The sequence below is a fragment of the Nylanderia fulva genome, unplaced genomic scaffold, assembly GCF_048542155.1.
Source record: "Nylanderia fulva isolate GAGA-0341 unplaced genomic scaffold, ASM4854215v1 Scaffold8, whole genome shotgun sequence".
Lineage (NCBI taxonomy): Eukaryota > Metazoa > Arthropoda > Insecta > Hymenoptera > Formicidae > Nylanderia > Nylanderia fulva.
In genome coordinates, this window is record NW_028190916.1 from 6,379,385 (window position 1) to 6,403,806 (window position 24,422).

At 28.5% G+C, this 24,422-nt stretch overlaps 2 protein-coding genes across 2 annotated transcripts; one reads left to right on the forward strand and one right to left on the reverse strand.

Annotated features, from left to right (window-relative positions):
* The first annotated feature begins 225 nt into the window (after window positions 1–225).
* Klc (kinesin light chain) lies at window positions 226–17,521 on the forward strand. Its single transcript, XM_029302057.2, is given in 10 exon segments — window positions 226–603; window positions 7,427–7,793; window positions 8,627–8,792; window positions 9,546–9,955; window positions 9,957–10,262; window positions 11,554–11,757; window positions 11,836–11,847; window positions 12,817–12,873; window positions 12,875–12,937; window positions 13,166–17,521. Coding segments are annotated over 10 exon segments (1,785 nt in total). The 5' UTR covers window positions 226–559; the 3' UTR covers window positions 13,322–17,521.
* Window positions 17,522–19,929: 2,408 nt separating this feature from the next.
* Window positions 19,930–21,971, reverse strand: LOC146720035 (zinc finger protein 862-like). Its single transcript, XM_085489297.1, has 2 exons — window positions 20,947–21,971; window positions 19,930–19,993 (listed from the first exon to the last, which is right to left on the reverse strand). The coding sequence occupies exons 1-2, from the start codon at window positions 21,969–21,971 to the stop codon at window positions 19,930–19,932; spliced, it is 1,089 nt and encodes a 362-aa protein (XP_085345423.1).
* Window positions 21,972–24,422: the final 2,451 nt, after the last annotated feature.

The following is a 24,422-nucleotide window of genomic DNA, read 5'->3' on the forward strand; positions in this document are numbered from 1 at the left end:
GTTAGTTACCGGACACCCTGTATATGTATTTGAGATTTGGGAATATCCTATATGTCAATAATCAATCAATCCACTCCTGTGCGTGGGAACAATTGCAATTTGCACCCTCGAATTTGACAGAAGTGCCGATATAATCACATGGCGCAGGCGTTGCGCACTTTCCATCCCCACTGACGCTTCGTGCACTCGCGGAATAGGGGTGGGCTCGAGGGGGTTGAAACTAAGGCGAGCCTTCAGTGAGAGACTGAACGCGAACTCGCGCGTTGCGGTTTTCCCGTAGCGATCGAAAAATTACACAACACACTCACACACCCACACACACATACATACAAACAAACAGAGCGTGCATATGCATCCCTTATCATTTATACACACACACACACATATATTTATATATATGCAGATATTTATATACCATTCGATATTTTTGTACCGATAAATAAGCGAATTCTTTTATATCTCAACAATATACGTCCATGAGAGAGAAAGGATCATTGTGTACATAGAAATATTATATATGGTGTAAAGTTAGTAGGTGCGGCAGACCTCACCGTTATCGATGGGTAGAACGGATATGTCAAAAACGCTCAACGCCTATAGAATGTGAGTAGAGCATAGAAAATCCTTATCTTAATCGTTTCATCAATAATCTCCCCCTTAATCGCATGTTTCAACTGATAAAAAATGATACGAAATATTTTTCATTTAGGAATATTGATAGAGTATCATTTGAATAATATATAAGAGATCCACATTTATATATATGTAATATTTACTATAATTAATATCTGTACAAGAGATCACTCGTTTTAATGATATTTTTTGATTCGGTTTATTTGATATTTTTTCTCTATTTTTCCGACATCTCTTTATAAGGGTGTTTCAGAACTGGCGGAAGTTTTTAATGGCAGATTTCTGCTATCATTTGGCGACGATTTTTCCTCAACGAAAATGTTGAGGGAGGTCATCATTTTTATCATGTTCCTAGTTTTCGCTATCATGTATCTTTGTAACTAAACCTTAAATTAAAATTCTAGTGTAATAAACTCTACCTGAAATTAACTGAAGGATGTGCTTTTGTAAATATTTTATTTCCACATGGTTTAGTTTGCATAAAAGTCTTTATTTTAATATCAAAAAAATAGAAAATATGCATAGAAATGGAAATGTGGTGTGATTTTGGGGGAGAAAATGGCGGATGGATTTAAGGGAGGAAATTGCTATGAACCATGAGAGCCCGTGAAATTAGGCTCTGATTTTGTTTGACTTGAGGATAAGACTTATCCTTCCATATTCGCGGTATGCTACGTATGTAGCAGACCTAGGAATTGCACGACTGTTAGTGGTTCTAGACACAAGCATCGATCGGAAGCTCTGCGACGTTATCACGCATCGGATATATTCGGAGCTAGATGTAGATTTGTAGATATACGCAATTTTCGATGTGCGAATATTGAAACTTATACGTGACGACCGAATGTTGGAGTTCTTTGCATTAACTTATACCTTATCTAATTTTAGCAATTCTTTATTCATTTATTTCATTAATTTATTTTCTTATTTTATGAATTTTATTATTTTATATTAATTTAATTTATATTTTATTAATTTATTTATTATTTTATTAATTAGGGAATATTAGAAATGTAGTTATTATCATGCCTAAATTGTAGCTATGGCAACTAATACTTTTTAACTATAGTTTAACGAAGAATGCTATAACTAAGAAATACAGCTAAAATTTAGCTATAATAGCTACTCTTTTTTTGTGAATATTGATTAATCTTGCATGGATTTCTATCACAAATGTGCGAAAATTTTTGATGATTGAGATCCAATATTATATAAATTATAATTAAGTTTACAACAGTTTAATTCATCTGGGCGTCTATTTCTTTTTGAGGATTCTTTTAGAAAATTGTGTTATTGATTTTTTCGTACAGATTTCTCTGTTATAAATGTGTAAGTGAAAGTTTTGTTATGATGAAATCTAAGTTTTTATTAGGTTATATTTCCAGCAACAAATTGATTCTAATTATACACTGAAAACATTTATTAACTTGACTATACCTTTCAACTAAATTATTATTTTGTTAATTGAACATATATTAGTAATTAAGTTAAATACATATAATACATTTTGTTAAGATTTAATATATTATATTTAATTTCAATATTTTTATATCTCTAATTAACAAAATATTTAGTTGAAAGATTTAGCCAAGTTAACAAATTTTTTTCAGTCTATAATTATCGATTTGTAAAGATATTAAGTAAGTATATAATATTATATTAACATATTGATGCTAGAGATAAGTGTTGCTAGAAAGTCATGTTTTAACTATGATTTTCTATGAGATTTTATTTCTTTTTAAAACTGGAATTTTATATTAATATTATTTATAATATATATTGATAAATGCAGTTCTATTATTGAATACGTATACGAAAAAATTTTTTATTTTAAAAAAATTTAATTTTCGTATCGTTACAATCACAAAAGGATATCCATATCCGAAAACAAAAAAAACTTGTAATTTTCGATTGAAACACGCGTTAATTACTCAAAAACTCTTGATTCTGAATAACTATAATTAAATTTCGATATTATGTGAATTGTAAGAATTTATATTTCAATAATTATACTGAAGAAGACCGCGTGCGGTCGAAACGTTTATAGAATGATTGTAATTTGCGTTAGTTTTAATATAATGACTGTAGTTTTATAATTTATACATGTAATAAATGGTAGTTGACTGAACATCTCGAATATTCAGCTCGATAAGTTGGCCTTATATTTATCACTTTGTTTGTAATTTTCGATTCTTTTTAATTTAAAAAATCAGGATTTAAATTCAATTTTCATGAAATTTTATTGGAATTTAAAAAACAATTTTATTGTCTTTTTGATCATTTTAATCTTATATTGTTAAATATGATTTATATATTTTATTTATATTATTTTGATAAATAAAAAATTAAAATTTTAATTAATTTATTTAATAAATAAAAATTTATTTTGAAATCTATTTATGACCATATTGAATTAGTGGTGTTTAAAATACATTACGATATAAATATGTGTATGTATATGGGAGGAAGTAAAAAAGTAAGGTTTCAACCAATTAATTTAATTAATACGTACTTTATTTTAACTGTATAAAGCGTATAAAGATACACATCTTTATACTATTTCTGTCAACATAGTTCCCGCCTTTATTTACTTGTCTAAGCGATAGATCCAATTAAAACCTTGTCGATAGAAAGTGGGATCTTTGAACTATTTCTTGCATCCTTGCATTACTTATCCTTTTTAAAAAAATGTAATACAAAAATGGCTTTGTAAGCAAAATCAGTGAAATACAAATTAAAGCAAAAACTGAAAGTACAAGCATAATCTTGATTGTGATTCTTGATTAAAAAAATGAAAATATGCAAATGAAAAATGTCTGATGAAAACTATTCAGTTCTGTTCATTATTTTTGCATATCTATTAAAAACTGAAATAATTGATTTTTTATGTATAAATTGCAGTTATTGGAAAACACATAATAAAGATAAAAATATGTTTATTTTAAAAAGTTCCATCTAAAAAATCTTTAATTTTATTTAGAATTTTAGACAAAAATACTTAGATATTCCAGGAATTTGCTAAGAATTTTTAAGTAAATATGTTGAAAAAATACTTTTATTGTTCTGAAATATTTTATATATTTAGAGTTGAAGGAATTGAAGAGAAAATACAAAGAAATGATAGATCCCTCTTTCTTTGAAATGATAATTTTGATTGATGAATTTTTAAATGATAAGATTTCGGTGGAGAGGGGCAGATAAAAAGGGGATAAGCTTTTTTCTACTTAATGAATGCCATTACACTTTAGGATTGAAAGTCTATTGCGTGCTAAGCGTGCAATATTGCCATCACTATCATATTTCACTTTGTTTTGCATGCGAATTGAACTTTAAATTGCGATTCCGAGAAGAAAGAATACGATTGCATGTGTAAATAAAGTTTAATCATGGTGTAAAAATTAGATGGATCAAATAATTTCTTTTTATTGCACTCACTAATAAAAAAAAATTGACAATTTTTTTGTGAACTTAATAGATACAAATTAAATAAATAAGCGACTTTTTTCGTATATTTAAAAAAAATTTATTTTGTTTTGAAGAAGAATGAAAATGTGTAGTTTTTTAATGATATCTTTTCCATTAAATTCTCGAGTTTTAAAGATTTACATATTCTCTCTGGATTACACTTACTTTTAATAGTTCACTAATATTTTTTAAACTAAATGTTTTTAATTAATTTTTTTAGTGGCAAAAATATAAATATTTTTACATTTAAATTGATTTATACAATTTTTTTTACTTATATATTGTAGTTTCATGTATAAAGGCAAATATTCAATATGGGAGCCACTTTATGGATTTTTTGGAAATATATATTTTATGTATTTATCACATTAACTCGATACAAATTTAATCTAACTTAATTTTAGAATTTTTATTAGGTTAAGATCAGGAAATTTACGCAAGATACAGAATGCAAGGTCGAAGCCTCTTTTCTACCCACGCATTCACCTTTTATTTTCTATATTTGTCGACTTTACAACTCGCTGGTTTTACTTCACCTCTTGCCATTATAGCAATATTGCGTGCTCTCAAAATTTTGTTCAATTACTATGAATATGTGAAAAACAAAATAATAATTTTTTATTTTTAATTTTATTTTTACGCATTAAAATTCGCGTATGAAATAGTAAATATATAAGTTTTAGAAAATCCGTGAGTTGGCCATCCCTATACAGAGTTTATTAATATGAATATATCATTTATATAAAAAGATTTATGAATTTTATTTATTATCGTAAATATGTAAATATAAAAAATAGAAGATAAATTTGTTCCTTTTTCGAAATTCACTAACAGGATAATTTCCAGAATTCTAAAAATTATAATTATTAATTTCTTCCATGTATTTTTTAAATTTATAACATGGTTTATATAGTGAGATGTCGATTTATTCAAGGACAAATCCAATGTGAATGGATTGGTCGATTTAATATCGTTACTTCAAATAATCCAGCTCACTCGTCGGAGATGGAAAGCTATTGAATGGCGAAAATACCGGAATTGAACAAATAATCTTGTCGTGAGCTCGCCAAATCCACCTATAGTATCAGTTATTGGACATAAATAAGGTTTACGAGTGCCCGAAACCTGTAATCAAGAGAGACAAAGTATCACAATCTATCATATAAGGGATCGAACAGATTCAATTGGAACACTAATTTTTATTATTGTTTTATTATTTCGTGATAAATTCTCACATTTGGATAAAATATTTCGACATCGTCAACAAATGGAAATTTTTTATTTTTAATCACAATAAAATTATGGAAGTTTCGTGTAATCGAAAAGGACCTATTGTGATTGGTTATTTAATCTTGCAATGAAATTTATAATTGTCCAAAAATATAAAAATTGTCCAGAAATATCGTCGGAAATTTATTTTTTGATTATTGTAGTCGCGAACAGAGATTTATAATAACTCCTAAAAAGAGAGAGAGAAAGAAAGAAGACAACCTTTATATAAACTCCTATTGATTACAACGCGAATCGTTCTTCTTCACCATCGAATTTCCGACAGCGCTGCACCTCTACAGGTCGATTTATAAAAAAGATAATGTAATATAAAGATTTATTTTTAAACGATGCTGTGGACAAAAAAATGTTTACAAGCTAACCCGATTATTATGATATTCATTTTTTTTAATTAAATATATTTAATGTGTCAATTTCGTGTTAAAACGTGTAATTTCTTTTATGTTACATATGTAAATTACCATATTAATGTTTTAAAAAATTTTTTGAGGACTACAGAATAGGTTTTTTTCTACTGCATTTTTTATACACTTTCTTAAAACTTTTCTTTTTATTCTGTGAATATTTTATTTAAAATATAGATAAAAATAAAAAAAATAAAGATTGTAAATATTACCTAATATAAGTAGAATTTGTTTTATTAATATTTATTTTTAAATATATTTATTTAAATTGTAGAAGAAACAAAGTAACTGTGAACAATTACAAAGTAAAATAATAATTATAGAAAGACCATTTATGACGGACCAAGTATTACAGACCATTTGTTACAGACCATTTGTTACGGACCATTTATTACAGTCCAATGAAAAATGGAGTTTTATTTTTTTCTAGTTTTTATAATTTAAAATTGATTAGTTTTGTTTTATTCTGTTCCGTTTATACAATTTTTTTACACATTTCTCATTTAAAGTCTTAAATTTTTTTTCGATAATTTAATATGTTAGACTTGACAAATTGTATATATTTATTTTTGCATAGGTTGAAAAAAAATCAAAGAAAATATTGAAACGTCTATAAATAAAACCAGATATTATAAAAGTACTTGAAATTTATCGCTCAAACATGCATTTTGGCTCAAATCTTTTGATTTTATTGTGGTTTTTTTATATTTATTAATTTTTCCGCATTTTTAGTGATTTTAATCTATCTTATTCTATTTTTTATTATTCCATATTTTATTATTTTATTCTTTGATTAATTAATTCTATAAATCGATATATACAATTCTATAATAAATAATAAAATTATATTATTTATCAATCCCATAAAAAATAATATAATAAAATTATAATATTCTATAAAAAATAATATAATAAAAAATATAAGAAAAAATAATAAATATATCATATAATAAAAAAATAATATAAAAAGATTGATCAAAATCAAAACCTTCCTTTTCTCGTGCATAAGAGGGCGAGGGAGGATAATGAATTAATTAACATATCGAGATGTATCTCGTGAATCGTCCTGTACCCGTGTCTGCTCTGTCGGAACGAGAGCGCCGCTTTGTCGGACTGCGCCGACGTCGAAATATTGACTCGGCGATACCAGCATGTTAAAGACCAGCACGTAGACAGCTCTAACATTGCTCCGAAGACATGGGGTAAGTTTTCTGTCTCTCTCGCTCTCTCTCTCTTCTCTCTCTCTCTCTTTTCGTCCTCGTCCTCGTCCTCCTCATTTCCTCGATGGACCCTTCGATCGAGCCTTCGTTGATCGCGTGCTCGAGTTGTCATTAATGTTGCCCTGTCATATCTGGGTATCTTCGGGTACCTCGTGCCTCTTCGGCCTTCGATGTCCCCCTCATCGACACCGGAAGCGCCTCGGTGCTCGTCGGCCATGTTGCGAAAATAAAATTGCGGTATTTGAATTTCCGAGATTTTGTACCACAAAATTAATTATCCACGTATGAGGGTGAATATTTAATTTTTTTTTGACGCTTATGCTGCTTTGAAATGTAGGGAAACAATTATGTATGTATAAAGAGAAATCTCTCTTGCAAATGTAAATTAATGAACTTCCATTCTTGTCTTTCCAGTAAAAAAATCGAGAACATAGGCAGAATGACGGCGATGACGCAGGAGGAAATCGTGGCCGGTGCGCGGACGGTCGCCCAAGGCTTGGAGGCTCTTCGAGTCGAGCATGGCGGTCTGCTGCAGGGACTGCAGTCGCAGGACGCGCCAGCAGCTCGCGACAAGGCCAGTCTGCTGTCCAAGATCATCGAGATGATCGACCTGGGCCTAGGCGAGGCGCAGGTAATGCAAGCGTTGGCGAGTCATCTGCAAATGGTGGAGGCGGAAAAGCAGAAGCTGAGGACGCAGGTGAAGAGGCTGTGCCAGGAGAATGCCTGGCTAAGGGACGAGCTTGCCGGTACTCAGCAGAAGTTGCAAGCGAGCGAACAAGCCGTAAGTGTCTCCGACAGGTTGCTCTTTTCCATTCATTAACGTGACTTTAAATGGTGCGGAGATATAGTGCTTTGGAAGCTCTCGAGATGAGCTACTACAAGAATGTGTAATAAAAAAAATAGAGGGTTTCAGTTGAAAAAATTTAATTGACCTTGAAATGACCTCTAAATTTGATCCCGTGGTCAAAGTCAAGGTTCCTGTCAAGTGCCTTATTTTGAGCCCTACAACTTTTGTATTTAACATTTTTTCATGGAACCATTATTTTCGAAGATAATTCGCTGTTTCCAGACTTTTGACACACTCCGCATGTATATAGAGTGAGGAAGAAAAGGATTTTATGAAAAAAATGTTTTAAATGAAAGTTGTAGGGTTTAGAAAGGTCTCTTTACTAATCTTATTAATTTAATCTTATGTGGTATTTTTTAAAGTCATTTTTTGAGGTCAATTTGATTTTTTTTTACTGAAAGTACCCTAAATGTTTTATGCAAATAGATTCCTTGAAACATTCTGCATAAAAATCATAAGGATAAAATAGTCAAAAATTGAATTGGTTTACGAGATATTTTATATTTTAATACATGTATTTTGATATAAAATATAAAATATTTCATAAAGTATTTACGTAATTTTCAATAATCTTCTCTTAATATTTTTATTCGTAGAATAATTAGAAGATTTAATTGGTAAGGAAAATGTATAATTGTTTTTAAAAAGTATATATATGCAATTTAACGTGGTTTTTATAAAGAAATAATTGTATTTTCAGTCTAGCATTTCTCTGCTCATCATTCTAATTAGTCTGTCTATTATATTTCCAATTGTGTATTTCGCAGGTTGCTCAATTGGAAGAAGAAAAGAGGCACTTAGACTTCATGGCCAGTATGCGGCAATATGATCCGGATCCATCGACAGAGGATGAAAACGCTAAGGATCGACCCAAAGACGATCCCGTTGTGGATCTCTTTCCAGATGATGACGCGGATGATCGTAATAGCAAATGTAGGTGTCCCTCTAAATCTAAAACACAATTTACATACTTAAATTAAAATATTTTCTAACAGAAATTCCATGTTCTTTTAAAAAATTAATAATAAATAAATTAACAATAAATTATAAGAGCAAAATTATATATGCATATATATAATAATATTAATTTAATAATATATTATAATCCTTGCTGCGGTCATATTTGTGACGTCAGAGGCGAGAAACTACACGCTGAGAATTTTTAAATGCCATTTTTAAATGAAAAGATATGTTACTACAGTCTCTTATATCACAGTCATTTTACTGTTGATTAATTGTAATTTGGAAAATAATAATTTTCGAGGTATTTGAAGACTGTGCTAAAGCCACCCGAAGTGCTGTTTTATCGAAATATCTTTTTATTTCGAAATGTCATCATCTAATAATTTTTAGCATGTATTTTCTCGCTTCTGACGTCACAATCTAACATGGTTGCGGTGAGAATCCAAGAGCTTTAAGTCATAAAAATAAAAAATTTTAATTAAATTGATTTTATTATAATATAATATTAAATTGATATTATTATTTTATATATATAATTTTTTATTTTATATATATATATAATTTGCTCTTATAATTTATTGTTAATTTATTTATTATTAATTTTCACAATTCCAACATGGTCAACGAGGAGGCCAGGAGCTTTAATAAGATTTAAACAGAAAATATTTAAAAATTTATTACAATTATTTCGTGAATAAAAATTATTGTTGCCTCTTCTTTCAGCTATATCTCCGACTCCGCCGTCGCAGTTCGCCCAACAAGTGAACGCCGGTTACGAGATACCGGCGCGTCTGCGCACATTACACAATTTAGTGATTCAGTATGCGAGTCAAGGCCGTTACGAGGTGGCAGTTCCTTTATGTAAACAAGCCTTGGAAGATTTGGAGAAGACGTCCGGCCACGATCATCCTGATGTAGCGACCATGTTGAACATTCTCGCTCTCGTGTACCGGGATCAGAATAAATACAAGGAAGCAGCGAACCTGCTGAACGACGCGTTAGCGATTCGGGAGAAGACACTGGGCGAGAATCATCCCGCGGTAGCGGCGACGTTGAACAATCTGGCGGTGCTGTACGGAAAGCGAGGGAAGTACAAAGAGGCTGAACCCCTGTGCAAAAGAGCGCTGGAGATTCCGCGAGAAAGTGCTGGGCCGCGACCATCCGGATGTCGCGAAGCAGCTGAACAATCTGGCGCTCCTGTGTCAAAATCAAGGCAAATACGAAGAGGTGGAGCGCTACTATCAACGCGCGCTAGAGATCTACGAGGCTAAGCTGGGCCCGGACGATCCGAACGTCGCCAAGACGAAGAATAATCTGGCGTCCTGTTACCTGAAGCAAGGAAAGTACAAGGATGCCGAGGTGCTGTACAAGCAGGTGCTCACCAGAGCGCACGAGAGAGAATTCGGCGCCATCGACGGAGACAACAAGCCGATCTGGCAGGTACTACGAGACCTTACTACCTGAATCAGTGTCGTAATATTGGTCAAAGCTGCAAACAAAAGTCCAATTTTTTACTTTTAGACTTTTTGGAAGATTAAAGCAGTAGTTAAAAGTTCCTAAAATTAAATAAAAAAAGAAAGAAAATAGTTATTTATAATTTATTATTTTTTCACTAATATCCTTTCAAAATTATTCCTTTTATTCTTACAATAACGATGTAGCGTTTGGAAATTGGATTAACATTACTTGGAGACAAATATAAAAATATTTTAAATTAGCAATATTTGTAGCTATTTAAAACTATTACGTTATTTGACTTAAAAAGTTAACAACTAAAATTTTTCAAAATATTGTAATGTAGAAAATAAGACAAATAACATAGATTAAATTTTCTATTACATTATATTATTGGAGTAGATAAACATTAAAATATTTTTTCGTGCAATATTGAAAGAAAAAAGAGAAAGAGAGATTATTTATAAATTAGAAATAGATTTTTAATGGAATTTTTCATTGGATTAAAATATTTATTATAATAGAAAAAATGTTAATGTAATATATTAAAAATATTAATGAAGTTATTGCAAGAAAGTTGCAAAAAAATATAAACTTGAAAACTAATGAAAATTTTATAAAGAAAATAATACAACATTCTGTGTTTTCTATTTAACTATTGTAAAATCTATTTTATAAGTTTATTTATAAATTTAAAATATAAATTAAATTTTAAAAACTTTTTAATGCACAATATTATGGCTTTATAATGTGCAAACTTAAATTTATCATATATATATTAAACTTTTGTACATAAGAAAATTATTCTTATATAATTCGACTATATTTATATATTAAGAAAAGTTTATTGTAATCTTTCTGATATGTATGTGTGTATATATATATATATATATTCAATTCAACATGCAACTTTAAAAAAAAATAATAATATCTAAAAGATTATATCTAATCTATCTTAATCCCAAAATTTTTGAAATTATCTTTATGACAATATTTCTCTGTTTTGTAATATCCAACAATTAACGACGATATGATGTTTATCTTTGATTTGTTATCTCGCGCGTATTAAAAAGATCATAAGATTATTAATATAAAATTTAAGATAAGATTACTATAAAATTTAAAATCTATAGCACACAATATTTTTCTGTCACGATTTCTTTGATACTACATTAAGAATCCATATTAAGGTACTTTATTCTAAAAATGAGAAAAAAATTAAATGTTCTCTATTAATTATTTTTTAATTAATGAAACTTCTGATTTCTGTATTTAGGTGGCCGAAGAGAGGGAAGAGAATAAACACAGAAACAAAGAGAATACACCATACGGCGAATATGGAGGTTGGCACAAAGCTGCAAAGGTGGACTCTCCTACGGTTACCACCACTTTGAAGAATCTCGGTGCGCTTTACCGAAGACAGGGCAAATACGAGGCCGCGGAAACGCTCGAAGACTGCGCCATGAGATCTCGAAGAGAGGTAAATGCTCGCATTTATTCAAGGATAACGCATATAAATGATACAATTAACGATATTTCTTATATTTCTCGTATGCAGCACGTGCAGCAAGTGAGTAAAAGCTAACGATCTTGAATTTAGTTCGTGAAGTGTTGCATGGTGGCTGCATTTTGCAGGAACAAATTTTGTTCTTTTTTTTTAAGTTTTTCTTTCTTTTTTTTTACATTATATTACTCCAATTTTAATTTAGATCAGCACCTTAACATTACTATATGCATGATATTGATACATAATTATTATTGTAATACACATAAAATAAAAATAAATTAAAGTTTCTTTCTCGAGACTATATAATTAAATATAATATTATATATATTTTTTGTAATATTTTTATTACAATTAATTAATAATATAACAAAAAAGATTTATCTATTAATTAGAATTTTGTGATTAAAAATCTTTATTGATTAGAAAAAAATTTAATTAATGAAAAGCAATTATTTTTTTGAAGGCATTGATAGTCAACATTTCAAATAACACTAGTTTATAGCCAAAAATTATTTTAAACCAGACAAAGTGTTTCTTATAGATTTTGGGTGTTAAAAATGATGTCGCAAACCAAATTTCACCAGCACGTTAAGTTTCCAAAATAATTAAGATTTAACATGTGAAAAATAATATTTTTTTGTGATATTTAAAATTATTTTTGTGAAAAAGATTACATTATCTAAAAATTCTGATCAGGCTTACAGTATCCAAAAATCTATAAGAAACACCTTGTCTGGTGTGAAATAATAAAAAAATTTTTGTAAACCAGTGTAATTTAAACGTTCAAAAAATGAAAATTATTGAAAAATAAAAATCATAAATTAAAACTGGATATATAAGAATTAAAAGAGGAAAAATAAAATTAAGAATTGTTTTATATATAATATATGTGTAATATACAATATATAATTGTATAATATATAATATTACATATTTTTTTATTATACCCCAAGTAGCAAAATGACGTGCGTTGGTACCTGAAATATTACATTGTATATAATAAAATTAAAATTCGTCCTTCTCTCTTTATAGGCGCTAGAACTGGTGAACAAGGCGCGAGTGGCGCAGCTGCTGGGCGACGAGAAGAGCTTCGACCAGACGCGGTTCGCGGTCAAGTTTAGCCAACAGCGAGCACGACCAGAGCCACGAGGAGGTGAGTGTCACTTCCTCCCTTTTTTTTCATTTATATTTAGCAAGTATACGCACTTTCGCATGTTAAACAACGTAGCTTGAACACACGAACACACACACACACACTTTATAGTTGTCTACTATCCTTTTCTTCTTTCTTTTTGTTCTTTTTTTCGTTCCGCCTCGTCGTCCTCATCTCCGGCACAACCTGAATCTGAATTCTGATCCGAAAACGCAAACGAACTCGCAGGCGAGTAGCTCGCTGCCACTAGTGCAAAGGGCACTGCACGAGGGACAAGCAGCGGCAGGCGGCGGCCAGCATCAGCACGACGCTAGTCCTAATAAACCCGGTTTTAAAAACAAGATTTTCCAAGCTTTCGGTATTCATACCTCGTCGTCTACGTAGGCTTAAGCTTAAAGGACGATCCCGTTTTCTATGTCTTCTCGAAGCTTTTTATTCCGCCTGTATTCGTTTAGGTTCGTTCTCTTCAGCCGCGTATATTTTCTCTTCTCAGTTTTTCTCACACTTTTTCTTTCCTTTTTTTTCTCTCCCATCGATTATTCATATGTGAATTTTATTTTGAACCAGCGAAAATATATAACGCGACTGAGGAGAACAGATCTATTTTTTGAAATGTAATGTAACTAAAGAAAATGGATCTATTTTAAATGTAATATAATACTTATTGACGAAGACAGATCTATTTTATGCTTTCATTCGTTGTTAGTTAATGATTTTCTCAGCAGGGCGTCATTATATATAGATAGATATGTAGAATTTTATGGAGAATTAGCAATTTTTTTAGGTTTTTAAAAAAATATTTAATTTTAATTTCCTCAAAGCTAGCATTATTCGTGTTAATTAATTGATTTCTTGGTATCTCTTGAATATTATAAATAAAATGTGAAAAATTATTGATGCACTTAAAAGATAATTAAATTTAAAGTGCAATATTAATATTTTTTTTGAAAATCGGGAGAATAAAGTATTGATTAAAAGATTTATTTCAAACGCTTAAAAATTTGACAATTATTCTTTGGGGGATCTGATTCAAATTATAAAACATTTATCATTATTTCTATCTATAAAAATAATGTAATATAATTTTCTTGTACATATTGAAGTTTTAAAACAAACCTGCGTAATTGCATAAACATATATGCATAGAGATTGATCAGTTCTATGCTTAAAGGATTCCACAGTGGTGGATAAAATTAAATCAGACAAATTTTATATCATACAAGTTTTTATGTTTATACATAAGTATACAAAGCACTAAAATTACAGTTTAATTATAAGATGATGTTCGACTGAAAATATCAGTCTGTAGAATATTGATTCGTGTGTTTAAATTAGCATTTCGCGCATTTAAAAGGATTTATTTCACACATGCTATTTATGACAATTGTCTATGAATAAATGATCCACTATCGTTTTCTTTCACATCTCGTAAAAGGAAAAACACTTTTTATTGTCATTTTATTTAATAAAACATCACTAAATTAATTATATTCATCCTTAATATTAATAAGAAATTTATTAATTTTCTTTACCAATTTCAAAAACAAAATTTTTTTATTTAAAAGATTTAATTAAATTTATATTAAATTTTTTAAAGGGATTATAGAATTCTTCCTTATTCTATAATTCTATTTCTATATTTCAATTCAATTTTTAGCGATTGAATATATATTAGTGTAGATTAAAATTGGTTGTGTATGCATAATGTAGGTAGATAAAGAATAATATAAATAAGGATCTCATAATATAAATAAGAATCGATGAAATGCTCAATGTATTATATAAACTATCGATATCGTGGATGTGCATTTAATCGATTTCTCTCTATGCATATGCGTGATGCAAATCAATTCTGTATACAAAATCCTTTAACAAAATTAGGAAAAAATTATAACTCAATGTTAAATCAATATTAAGAAAGATATAAAATTGAATGTTAAAATAATGTTAAGAAAGAATCGAAACTGCAGTGACTGTAAAGTCAAGGTATGCCGGATTATAGAGTAAAACATGCGACGATATATCTATAATACACTCTGAGCATGTCTAACTTTATGTGATAAAGCACATGTGACGTCTAGTGGTAGATGGATTTTTCCAAACGAGTCATTCATTATAAAATTATCTTGCGAGGTCCCTCGAATTACTATACTAATGACAATGCGGAGATTGATAAGTTATTTTGAGAACTTTATTTAACACAAATCTATGTTGTATAGCGAGAATTTTTTTCCTTTCAGCGAATATTTTTTATGTGGCACCCTCTATAAGATTACTTATTATTATATTTTATTGCACACTTTATTTACTTACCATAGTTTTTTGTAAGATAACAAGAAATTCGTTAACAGCCGTATGTTTTTCTTTTTTTTTTCCTTTTTTTCCCCTTTTTTGTAAGACGATAAGGATGCATTTCTCTTCGCTCTTCGTGTATATATGCATGTGTGTGTGACTGTCTGTGATATTGAGAGCACGTGAGAAAGTTTCGATTATGAGTTCGTGACGCACAGATTGAAACCTTCTTACGTATTTTAGCATTATAGATAGTCATATGCATCGTTCTAATTGCGGGATATTTTATATAAATTGCATTTACATGAGACTAACCTTTGGGATAGATATCTCACACTATGGATATAAGAGATAATTGAATTGTGACTGTAATCTGACGCCAGATGAACGTACTGTATAAATCTTTAGACTAGAAAGTTAATTAATGTTGTGATGAGCTTAAAATATTTTATATTAAAAATGGCAAATTGACATATTAATATGAGATGCAAAATATTTTTATATAATATTTTGAAAGTTAGTTTCATATAAAAACGATATTTTCTTTAAGTACATTAGAAACCGTAACATGATAGTTTATTAAATTCGATCCGATTTTGTTGGATTGAATCTTTCTTGCTTGGACACTTTATACAGTCAATTCAGTCATTTTCTTATGTCTATAATATAACACACAAGCAAACTGCAACAATCGAACGTATTCGGCATGTTGCACTTACCTAGAAGAAAAACATGAATAAAATTAGAAATAGAAATATAAATTAAAAATGTATTTTTAAAAAATTTTTAATGGAGAGATATTAATGCGATTGTATTTTTTATCTATAAAAAATACAATTTGTTACATTATAAAGCTTGATTCTTTCTATCGTACCACATGCCTTACTAGAAAGAATATCTTTCTGTTTCTTTTTCAACGTAATTTGATGAAATAACTTACACATCAGTTCGAAAGTAGTTTTATGCAAATAGCAGCTTTGCTTAATTATAATAATGCAGTATAAATACGCAAAGACGTGACTTCCCAAAGAGAGGACGACGAAAATATATTAAGAATAATTAAAGGCCTCAAATAAATTAAAAAAAAGGTTGTTTATATTATAATTTTCAATGTATTTTCCGATTTTCGCTTATTACGATATTACATAATATGTCGTTTACGATACAATTTAAATAAAAATCGAAATCTATTGTGTGAATATAAAAATTATATGTATTTTAATTTTTTTAAAGTTAACATATATATGTAAGAAAATATTGTTACAAATGTTTTTTTTCTGATTTTTATTAAATTTGTATCGTAGAAAGAAACTTTTCAAGTTTTCAATGCAGTAATAAATAAATATATTGTGTAAATATCTATAATAATTGCAAACGTACGTCTCGAATGTCTGTGCGTTGTAAGGATATTGATTTTTAAAAACTCAATATGTGACTTTCAGCGATAACTTCATCGCAGTTTATGTAAGATTTAAAACAAGATTGTAGCGATCTCTTATGGTATTGGGTGTTTGGAAGATATATTTTATTAATAATAGCCATAAATATATTTATGCGATTTTTTTTGTATAAAGAAAAATATATTTTAAATATAATTTGGGTGAATATATGTTTGAATAAATTAGAAAAATAAATTATATTTGAAATATATTTTAGTGGCAAAAAATGACGTAGACATTATCTCTTACAAGATCTCAACGGTACATGTAAAAAAAGAAAAAAATAAACATTACTTTTTTGTTGACTTGCGTTGAGAGATATCAAGAATACATTGTTTTGATGAAAAAAATGATAAATTTTATACATTATATGAAGACGGCATTTATTTTTTTCTTCTAGATAAAATAATTGTTATATAATCTAATAATTATTTTATCTTTGATTATAAATTAACGATGAAAAGCTCTAATATGGTAAAAGTAATGAAGATAGTGCCTTGAGAGTTTAATAAATGAAAAATAAATTATTTTCAAACGGAAACTCGTAGTTTTTCCTTGATTTATACTCCATTCTGCGATATTTCGATCTTTTCATTGCGAAAAAAAATTCACGATTACCCAAATAAAATGCGTGCGATAACTAACAAATTAACATCAACTGTAAAAATTGATTATGTTAAGGTTCTGCTGATATAGTTTGTCGATCGAAATTAACTAACTAATTTTGTAGTCTTTGTATTGCCAGAAATGTATAACAGATACTTAACAAAGTCTGTTTTTAGCTAATACGCAACATAAATATTGTAGAATCGAATTTGCACTTTAGTGGTACATGTATATGTATGTGTTTATATTTTTGGGATGTTGTTTTTTTGCCTCTCACATGTGTGTTTGTGTTTATGTGTATTACGTATTGAGCAAATGAGAATAAGTAGACCGAGAAAACAAAAAGCGTCACATTTTTATTTTGCGCATATATTAAAAATTTCAGAACACGAGATATGAAAAATCGATGCCTATTATTTTCTAATAGATGCGTTCTATATCGAGATATTTTTTGATTCGGAACACTTTGTATACTCTTTGTATTGTAATTTGATATGTAGAAAAAGTTAATATCAATGTGGGATGTATTTTGTAATATGTGTTGATGCGATGTACGCAATATTTGCATTAATTTTATTCGCACGAAAAATTTGGGCACTGTTCGTTCTCTGGATCAACTTTTGCGTTGTTGTTTTGTGTGTTTCGCTTTGATCCTTGAGTATAAACTGAAAACTGGATCCAGAATACAAGATGATGATGACGATGACGCAGCGGAAACGCATCGCTTCTGGATGACAGATGGATATATAGATATAATATTAATAATAATAAGGTGCGTATTTTTTTTTCGTAGAACTAGAGTTCTTTTTTTACGTTTTTAATGCACAAACAATGAAATGGATAATTAATTTTTCTCGATTATTCTTCCCACTTTATTTATTCTTTTCTTAGATCTTATGTAAACTTTCTTTCCTTTGGACAAACAAAATATTTTATATTAATAATATTGAATATAATAATATTGAAGAAATCACAAAGATAAAGTTGAAATATATTTAAAAAAAATGTATTTAGTGTGTAATAGATGTATGCGCTTTTAATAATATTATTTAATTTATTTGTCTAAATTGTAATCGGATCGTTATATATTTCTTTTTTTTCTAAGACTAGACTACACAAGCGCGCTTTGCACGCGCTTTTGATTATTTCTATTATTTATTTTACAACTGTTAAATTGTTAATCTTCGCAATGAGTTTGATGCTATGACCATAATTCGCCGAATTTCTATTATGTACATAATTTTAATTTTCGAATGTTTATTATGTACATAATTTTAATTCACCGAATTTCTCTTGTATTGTTTGAGGACTATTTTGTATAAATGTATCTTTATATATTTTTTTCTCATTTCGTTTAGTTTAATCGAATATAATTACGTGCATGAAGCGAAGTTATATTATTCTTTGATAGAACTTTAAAAATTGCAACACATGTATAAGATTATTATTGCAATGCATGCATAGAAATATATTTATTAATTACGTGATTCATAAAAATTCAATATATACATTTTTAACAGAAAAAAATATAATTTTCTACGAGAATCTTTAATCAAAATATCTGCGCTTCCATTAGATTCGCGCGTCTGTTATACTGCACGCTGTGCGAAACTGATCACGTGATCAGATTAGTAAACCCCACACGTTCATTAGGGTGCGCGGCTCGCACGAGACTGATTCTCGTGCGAGTATCGCGAGCCAGTGTTGTGAGACGAACCCGGTTTTCTTGCGCATGCACGGCGAACGTAGTATCAGTGAAGTAACTCCATATGTAAAAAGGTGTACCGTTAGTCACCCGTATAGTTGTAAGTTATAATTTTGTAAATTTTTATTAAAAAAAAGATAAACAAAACGGAGGGATATAAAAATAACTTTAAACAAGATATATAAAAACTAAAAAATTTTATTTGGCAGAAAAATTATGAAATACCAACATTTGTTGCAAGGGTAAGGGAAACTGCCAAAAACCTTACCAGTATTCAAAAAACAAAAGTATATTTATTAAAATACAAAATAAAATTATTTTATAAATATAAAAATTAAATTTTTATATTAATATTTAAATTTAAAAGAAAATAAATATTGCGTCCTAGATTCAATTCAATTCAATACTTTATTTGCCCCCTCAGGGATTAAAGGCGCTTTTAAGGAGCGTACCCAAACCTTAACCTTACAAATTTCTTATATTGCGTCCTAGATAATAAACAATAAAATAAAAAATATTTGCCATAACTTTAAAAGTAAAAATTTTATAAAATTTATAAAAATATTAATTCTATATAGATATTTAATGGCTTACACATTTAATAACTTTATAAAATAAAAATATCTTAAATTTATTAAATAATAAAACTAAAAATAATTAAAAAAAAATAAAAATATTGCACTATCTTTGGCAAGAAGAAAATCTGGAAAATAAATAAAATTAATATATACATCTATTTAAAAATAAAAATATTGCACTTCGCATCTTTGGCAAGAAGTAAATCTGAAAAATAAATAAAATTAATATACACATATAAGATACATGTATGTAGCATGCATTAATAAATCTTGGCTAGATGTTGCAAAAAAAATTAAAAATGAAAAAGCAAAATTAAAAATTAAAAATAAAAAAGCAAAAAAAAAAAATTATAAATTAAAAAGCAAGCATAATTAAGCACCATCAAATGTGCCTTTTTCTCCGTACAAATTTTGAGCATTATGCAGTTCAAGATGCCTTGAGTCAGGTTGAAAATTTATACAATTAATATTTTTTGCTTGAAAACTGGACCGAACTACACAAATAGAAGAAAGTGACTCATTACTTAAACGATTTCTTTTTTTTTTTTTTTTTTTTACATCGGTTACAATAGAAAAAATTCGTTCGGCTTCAGCATTTGAGTGGGGAAAAGAAAGAACTACGTTAACTAATGATTCTAATTTGGAAACATCTTTTCCCCATCGAAATTTGTAGATTTAAAAATATTTTGCCACATTTCATTTATTTCTAAGCAAGCTAATTCTTTTTTCCGGTCTTCACTAAAACTTGATGGCAAAATTCTCCATTCAAAAGCTAAATCAGTTATGTCAATATCATTTCATATTCGTTTCGCGATAAAAGTTAAATCTTTAATTTTTAATCTACCTTCATAATACAAAGCAATTTTTGGATCTAAAAAAAAAGTTAACTGTTGAAAAAGTGTATCTTTAAAAGGCAAACGTTTAAGCATTTCTCGAACTGCAGTAATGTAAAAATCCAAACATTTCATTCTAATTTGTTGCGAACATTCCAAAGACAATGTATCCAAAAAACTCTCACATTCGGGCCCTACATATATATTTTCTAAATTTTGAATATGATTTTTATTATCTAAATCTAAATTATTAATATCTTTTAAAATATTAAATGTAACAAAATTTTGAGCAATTTTTGAAATTAACTCCCGACTACTTTCATATAATTTATGTATTAATATATCACGCGATTGAAATAATGCATTAAAATTATTAAAAAAATTTAACGAATATTTTAAAAATAGTAAATATGCTTTAACAAAATCATCGTTTAAAGATTCTAAAATTACTTCGGCAGATTTTAATTTATCTTCTACTGATGCTAAAAGAAAATAACTTTTTAAAACTTCCCAATTATCGAGAAGTCTAACAACGCATTTATGTAAACAAAACCACCTTGTTTCCGATAATTTTAAAATTTTACTTTTTTGTACTTCAAAAAAATTTTGAAATTCGCCCAAAACTGCACATCTCTTCGCACTGCCCGAAATATAAGTGGCAACTCCTCTAATTAAATTTTCGCAAGAATTCGGTAAATTTTTACACACTTTACTAGCTATAATCGCGGATGAGTGGCAAATACAATTTAACGTTACTAATTGCGGTACTTCTACTTTAAGACGAGACATAAAAGAATTATTGCATCCAATCATAACGGATGCATTATCGCACGCCAAGCCAACAATATTTTTAATCGGAATTTCTTTTTCTTTTAAAAAATTTGTAAATATTTCAAAAATTTTACTCGCGGAACAATCCGTTGCATCTAAAGCTAACAATTCTAATAATTGAGTCGTGACTTTTTTATTTAAAGGCGAAACATATTTTACGAGTAAACACATTACTTTAGTATCTGATATATCCGTACTTTCATCGATCAAAATTGAAAATTTACATGTTTGCAAATATTGAATAATTGTCTCGACTTCGCGTTTTGCTATAACATTTTTAACAATATTTGCACACTTATTTCGAGCAAGTGAAAGATCTTGCACGACTTTGGGCTCTATGCAAATATCTTTTAATAAAGGAGTTAAATGATCCGCGCAATAAAAAGCTACGTTATGTTCAGCAAAAAAGGCAGATAATTTTATTTCGGCGCGTTTAACTTTATCTTTATGTGATAAATTACTATTAACACTAACGGTGGCTTCAAAATTAGACAAATTTATATTTCTTATATGTTTTGCCGTCTGTGAGTGTGCAGTTACATTTGTTTTGCAACATCTAATGGCCTTATTACATGCAGTACAAAGCGCTTTATTCTGAATATCAGGATGAGGAGTTAACCATCCTTTAAAATTATTTTCATCTAACCAAGAATTTTGAAAATTTCTAAGTCTACGTTTCTTAATAACTCCTTTACCAATATTACTGCTACTATTACTACTACTACTACTACTGTTATTATTACAATCCATAATTTACATTTACTTACTGATATTCAATCTTCTTCCGTTGGGCTTTCGCGTTGTATTCCTCTGTTGGGCCAACGCTTTCGCGCCAATTCGCGCCCATATCCTCTGCAGACAGTCATCTAGATACGTGTCTGTTAATACTAGCCTAACAGACAACATGGCCGCGCATGCGCGAGAAAACCGGGCCCGTCTCACAACACTTCTCATTGAGAATCAGTTTCGCGTGAACCGCGCAGCGTGATGGATGTATGGGGTATAGTCTCGCGCGAGTCTAATGAAAGCGTAGATATTTGATCACAAAAGATTCTTGTAGAAAATTTTATTTTTTTGTTCGTATTTTCTGTAAAAGATTTAAATATTGAATTTTTATGCGTTGCATAATTAATTAATATATTTTTTATGCATTGATTGCAATAATTTTTGCGTCGCAATTTTTGAGATTTTATTATCAAAGAATAATATAACTTTGCTTTGCGTGCGTAATTATATTCGGTTAGATTAAACGAAATAATGTAAATATATGCTACATAAATTTAATAATTATAAGCAGATTTGTGTTTCTAATACAATAGGAAGTTACAAGTAAAAGTAATTGTGTCGACTCCTGAATCAAACTCAATTTTGTTATCAAGTTTAATTATGATAGCAAATTATTGTTAGTATAGTAAATTGATATTAGACTAATACAAATTTAAGCAATACAATTCAATAATTTTCATTAAAAAATAATGCTGGTATAAATAATGCTATATATATAGTATATATTAAACAATTATATTTTAATTTTATATGTTATATTTTAATTTTAATTCCCGAATATCTACTATATACATAATTTTAAAATGAATATTAATATCTATATTTAATAATAATCAAGAAAATTACAGGATAAAATTTGCAAAATTGTATTAATGTGGAATTGCATGCTAAAGTAATAATTGTGCACCATAGTTGTTTTCTTATTTTTTTATGCTTGCCAATGATAATAAATATAAATATATTATTTAATTAATTTAATATCGTGCGTTTCTTTCAGCGATAATATTAATACACTAAACTTCGTTTTATAAAACTTTGTAGTATATATAAATATAATTATATACATATCTTGTGTCTTTAATCGAAATAGGATTTATTGTATAAATCTTAACTCATCATTTTTTAATAAAAATGTCATGATAAAAATTAAACTTTTCACAGTAGTTTATGATATTAGAAGCAAAAAATTAAAAAAATCTTTTTCTCGTAAAAAAATATGTTAAAATAAATGAATTTTTATTTATGGTTTATTCACAGTTTGATAGCGTAGATTTTTAACATAGGTATATAAATTTCTTGATCTTGTATATATTAGTAAATGCAACTCAATCTGCATGCGTTCTGCACTTTTAATTGGGAAAAATGGACGTCAAATTGCATAATAATGAATCTAAATTATAAAAGATTACCTGATAGGATTGTAACTATTAACTTTCTCTAATATATCGTTTAAATCTAATAAAATATTTTTAAATATATATATATATATATATATATGAATAAATTTTATGTAAAAAAATTATATTTAAATTAATAGAAAAAGAAAAAAAATTAATTTCTTCAATTATTTGTAAGATAGACATTTTGATGACTGGAGTATAAAAAAGAATTATAAGGAATGATTGTTTGGATTTTTACATTTGAAACAAAGTTATTTGTTCGATCGATCTCTATATCATAATTAAAAAATTTTGTTTAGAGATTATTAGATTTTTAGATTACTTAATCTTTCTGGGGCAATTAAAGACACAAGGTTTTTCGCATCTTTTAAGACAACCAATCTTAAAACTTGCTTTTGTTCTGTTGCAGGACTGGAAGTACGCTTTTCGCGCGAAGTAAAAAGAACATTTGATGATGAAAGCTAATTAGACTATAATCTCAATGTGCGGATGATTAAAAAACGAAAGGTGATTATAACACGTTGACCGATGATGGTGATGATGATGATGATGATGTCCGGATCGTCGTTTACGTCATTTACACATGAAAACACATTCCAGCTGCTTCTATTTAAACGAAAACAAAAAAAATAAATAAATACGCACTGTAAGCGAGTTAAAGCTCCATGTTGCTGCTAGTTTTTTTACTCGTAACTTTATGCGAACGACTTGAGCGAATTTAATCCACTGCGTTTCGAATGTTTGTCCGAATAAATTTGAGAGATATCCAGTGATCTGAATCAAAATCGAAAGGAATTACGCACGATCATACTTATACTTCGCACATCTATATATCAATGTTCTTAATATGCATAAACACATTGTTTCGATACTTCGATAACGCGAATTATCATTTCCAGCTGGAGTTTAATCTGATCGAAACCGAATCATATTTGTGCACATTATGTATTACACTTGATATATATTTAAAAGAAACGCATTTTACATTAATTTTTTTAAATTTATTTGTATAATT

Bases quoted from the DNA above. Each gene is read 5' to 3' on its own strand.
- LOC146720035 (XM_085489297.1), bottom strand. From the start codon at position 21,971: ATGGATTGTAATAATAACAGTAGTAGTAGTAGTAGTAATAGTAGCAGT. The intron at 19,994-20,946 runs GTGGTTTTGTTT...ACCTGACTCAAG, and splicing joins TTAAAATTATCGGAAACAAG to GCATCTTGAACTGCATAATG.